General features: G+C 51.6%; 1 protein-coding gene across 4 annotated transcripts in view; it reads left to right on the top strand.

Annotated features, from left to right (window-relative positions):
- Positions 1-2,394, top strand: part of LOC106941572 (ephrin type-B receptor 4-like) — a 14,784-nt gene extending 12,390 nt beyond the window's left edge. For 3 of the 4 annotated variants that reach the window (XM_015024636.1, XM_015024635.1, XM_015024634.1), the window contains exons 16-20: positions 193-242; positions 316-415; positions 494-687; positions 1,121-1,279; positions 1,376-2,394. In XM_015024636.1, coding sequence (XP_014880122.1) covers positions 193-242; positions 316-415; positions 494-687; positions 1,121-1,279; positions 1,376-1,481 — 609 coding nt within the window. In that variant the 3' untranslated portion in view covers positions 1,482-2,394. Of the gene's footprint in view, positions 1-192; positions 243-315; positions 416-493; positions 688-1,120; positions 1,291-1,375 lie in introns of all 4 variants that reach the window. The other variant, XM_015024637.1, reaches the window with a different exon arrangement.
- The last annotated feature ends 1,620 nt before the right edge of the window (positions 2,395-4,014 follow it).

The following is a 4,014-nucleotide window of genomic DNA, read 5'->3' as shown; positions in this document are numbered from 1 at the left end:
GTAACACTACGACACCATATAACAGCCTCACCTAATAGTTATATATAAAACACTGTAGCTCTAATATCATTGATTAGTGCTTTAGCGTTAGCATAGCTAACTTTTTAGCTCTGGTGTTTCCTGATGTCCTCAGAGCTGTCATCTCTTTAGACATGCTCTTATTTTGAAAGGTATCTGTCTTCCTGTGCTCAGGGAGGGAAGATCCCCATCAGGTGGACGGCTCCTGAAGCCATTGCCTACAGGTGAGCAGCGGTACTGCAGCCGCCGGCCATCGTTCTGGTTGCTATGGAGACAGTAATGGGTCTCTGCTCACAGGAAGTTCACCTCGGCCAGCGACGTCTGGAGCTACGGCATCGTCATGTGGGAAGTGATGTCATACGGAGAGCGGCCATATTGGGACATGAGCAACCAGGATGTAAGAACCACCAGATAACGAACCAGAACAGGTCACTGACCCGACCCGGTTTGACCCGTTCTGACCCATTCTGACCAGGTGATCAACGCCATCGAGCAGGACTACCGCCTGCCGCCGCCACCGGACTGCCCCGCCTCGCTCCACAGCCTGATGCTGGACTGCTGGCAGACGGACCGGGCCAACCGGCCCAGGTTCTGCCACATCGTGTCCGGGCTGGACCGGCTGATCCGGAACCCCACCTCCCTGAAGGCCACGCCCCCAGAGCTGCCCAGGTGAGGCCCGGAGGTCAGGGAGGGGTCAGAGGTCACAGAGGGCCGTGACGGTTACAGCAGCAGGTCCAGAACCGGTACCAGTAAGACCCCAGTTAACCCGGTCCCTGGCTGGTTCTGAGTCCGGACCCAGAGACTGCGCCGACCAGTCAGCAGGTCTAAAGGAAGGTTCTGGCCCGGTTCTGATCCAGCTCATGATTCTCTGTCCTCTGGTCCAAAATGTGACCCAGATCCTGGACCAGAACCATGGACTGAACCAGAACCTTGGACTGGACCAGACCTATAGACTGGACCAGAACCTTGGACTGGACCAGAACCTTGGACTGGACCAGAACCTTGGACTGGACCAGTACTATGGACTGGACAAGAACCTTGGACTGGACCAGAACCTTGGACTGGACCAGAACCGGCTGACTAACCTGTCCCTGTGTCCCAGTCCCTCCCAGCCCCTGTTGGACCAACGTGTCCCTCCGCCCCCGTCGGCCTGCGGTTCTGTGTCCGAGTGGCTCCGGGCCATCAAGATGGACCGGTACCAGCAGAACTTCGTCCAGGCCGGGCTGACCAGCCTGGACGTGGTGTCGCAGCTCAACACAGAGTAAGGTTCTGGAAGGTTCTGGCGGGTCCAGCCTGAATCAGCCTGGCAGTCGGTGCTCAGGGCTCACGGTTCTCCCTCTCCTCTCCGTTTCCATAGCGACCTGCTCAGAGTGGGCGTCACCCTCGCCGGCCACCAGAAGAAGATCCTCTCCTCCATCCAGACGCTCAGGATTCACAAGGCCACGCCCACTCTGCTCTACTGACCAATCACAGCGCAGCCACCATCAGCTCAGCTCCAGCAGCGCTGACTGGACCTGGAGCCCAAAGTTCTGACCCGATACAAACCGTCCAGACATCCCAGCAGCACTGCTAGACTCCGCCCTCCTGCCTGTTTTAGCCAATCACAGATCTTCTGTTGCCTTATTGATTAACTCTCAGGACTATTGCCAGCCAATCAGCTCCTCAGGAAAACTGGGATCGACCAATCAGCAGCCAGCAGAGCCATGATAGAGAATATCTGCTTCTCTGATTGGACGCTGAGAGGATCTATCCTTCCAGTCAGGAACCTCAGAGCTTAAGCCCCGCCCTCTGCCTGGGAGAAGGGTTCTGATTGGTCTGAAGAGGACGGGAACTTTGGACCCGGATAGTAAAACCCAGAACTGCTTCAGAACCAGACAGTGGTCCAAACAGCAGGAAGGCACGGAACCAGGAAATACGTCAGAGTGAGACCTCTTCACCGTGGATCTCTGTCAGGAAGGTTCTGGAGGGCATCTGGACCTGCAGCCCGGTTCTGGACCACAATAATAATCATGAATAATCCGTCATTCACGACCAGAACCTCTGGACCAGCTCTGTCCAGGTTTCTGTGGTTCTGGAACGTTTTGGATCTCATGAACAGAACAAGCAGCTGATTGGACTCTCAGATGGTTCTGATGGGTCCAGATGCTTCTAAATAACTGTCATCCCTCAGATCTGTTGTGGAGGTTCTGACCCAAGCCCAGTCCAACCGTTTGGACCAGAACCAGATGTTTTTAACAGAACCTTGTAGCAGAATTTGAATGTTTTTTATGATCCCAGAGAAACTGGACCTGCTGCAGGTTCCAGAACCAGCTGGACTCCTGCTTTGATACCGACCCACATGTATGTTTTACAAGAAAATAAAAGATGGAAAATGGTTCTGGTGGTTTTTTGTTGCGGTTCTGATGAAGCTAGTAGAACCGGCCCAGCTTCTTCCAACAGAACTTCCTGGTTCTGAAGCTTTTCCTGTTTCAGGTCCATTATTAACATCAGAGAAAATCTGATTTTATTCTGAACTTTAAGATTTTTATCAAATTAATTTTTATTGAATTAATGGCTCTTGTTTCGGTTCCACCTTAAATTAACGGGTCGGTTCTGGATCCACCTTACACTGCGAAAATCTAGATGTTATGAAATGTGGGGAAGTTTTTGGTCGCCATGGTGATAAACCGCTGATGGCGACAATCTAGAAGAAACTCAGACTCCTGATAGCAGGTAAGCTACACATGGTTCATTAGCATTAGCTACCATTAGCATTAGCTGCTGTGCTCTGCTTGCCTTCCTGTTTTCTGTTGATAATCACCTATAAATACTGCTCTGGTTAGCATGATGCTAATGCCGCTCTGGTTAGCATGATGCTAACGCTCTGGATGCTAATGTTTCTGAAGTTGTTTCTGGTTCTGTTCCTTCATTTTGTTTTTGTTTCTGATCTTTTCGTTGGTTTTCTGTTTTCTGTCTCAGACTTTGGTTCTGATCTGATAAATTTACGTCTCACAGATTTTAACTTCCTGTTTGTTTAGAGTTTATTTTCCTCAGTGACTCGGAAAATATTTAACGGGTCGCGTTCAGGTTCCACCTTACGCGACCCGTAAGGTTCCACCCGTAACAGCTGATCAATAACAGATCAGCTGTTACTGATTTAATGATTTATTAAATTTAATCTTCATGTTTTAGCTAGTTTAACCCTTCGTGTTCCTGCTAATCTCTCTGGTTTCCTGCAGAGCCGCTGTTGGACCTCAGGCAGCAGAACCAGGAACCATCTGGGTCAGAACCGCTCTGTGGGTCCAACAGCCGGTCCACTTCAGCCGCCACCAACACTCCCTGACATGCAGGGGTCAGAGGTGAGAGGGGTTACCGTGGTAACCAGAGTCTGAGCAAACATCCAGAGGAAGTGCTCAGCTTCTCTACAGGACTGGAGCGGGCCGGTTCTACAGAACCTACAGCTGGTTCTGGTTCCTCCTCCAGGCTCGGTTCTGTCTGACCGGATCCTCCTGCCTTCAGATGAGGCAGGAGAAGAACCGGGTCGGGCTCAGGCTAACTGGACCGGACTGGGTCTCCTCAGAACCTCCAGAACAGCCTCCTCCACTGAGCCGGTAAAACCTCATCATGACCCGACCCGGCCCGCAAATACCAGAACCAAAACCTGCTGCTCTGTTCTGAACACACAAACCGGGCCACATGTGGGTCAGACCAGAACCTGCAGTCGGGATTCAGGCTCTGGATCAGAACCAGAGGCTCAGCAGAACCCAGGAGAACCTTCTGACTCTGGAGCTCCAGTCCAGTTCAGTTTGGTTCAGTGTGATCCGGTCCGGTTCCATCTGAACCATGTTTCACTTTAATGAGGCGAAAAGGAAGAGAAACGGAGGAAAACAGGAGGATGGAGTTACAGCTGGGGAGGGTGTGTGTGTGTGTTTGTGTTTCTCTGTGTGTGTGTGTGTGTGTGTGTGTGTGTTTCTCTGTGTTTCTCTCTCTCTGTGTTTCTGTATCACAGCTGCTGTG

Source organism: Poecilia latipinna, unplaced genomic scaffold, assembly GCF_001443285.1.
Source record: "Poecilia latipinna isolate Pla-1442-1.1 unplaced genomic scaffold, P_latipinna-1.0 Scaffold3749, whole genome shotgun sequence".
Lineage (NCBI taxonomy): Eukaryota > Metazoa > Chordata > Actinopteri > Cyprinodontiformes > Poeciliidae > Poecilia > Poecilia latipinna.
Note: the sequence above shows the minus strand (reverse complement) of the source record. Positions and strands in the feature narration are given on the sequence as shown.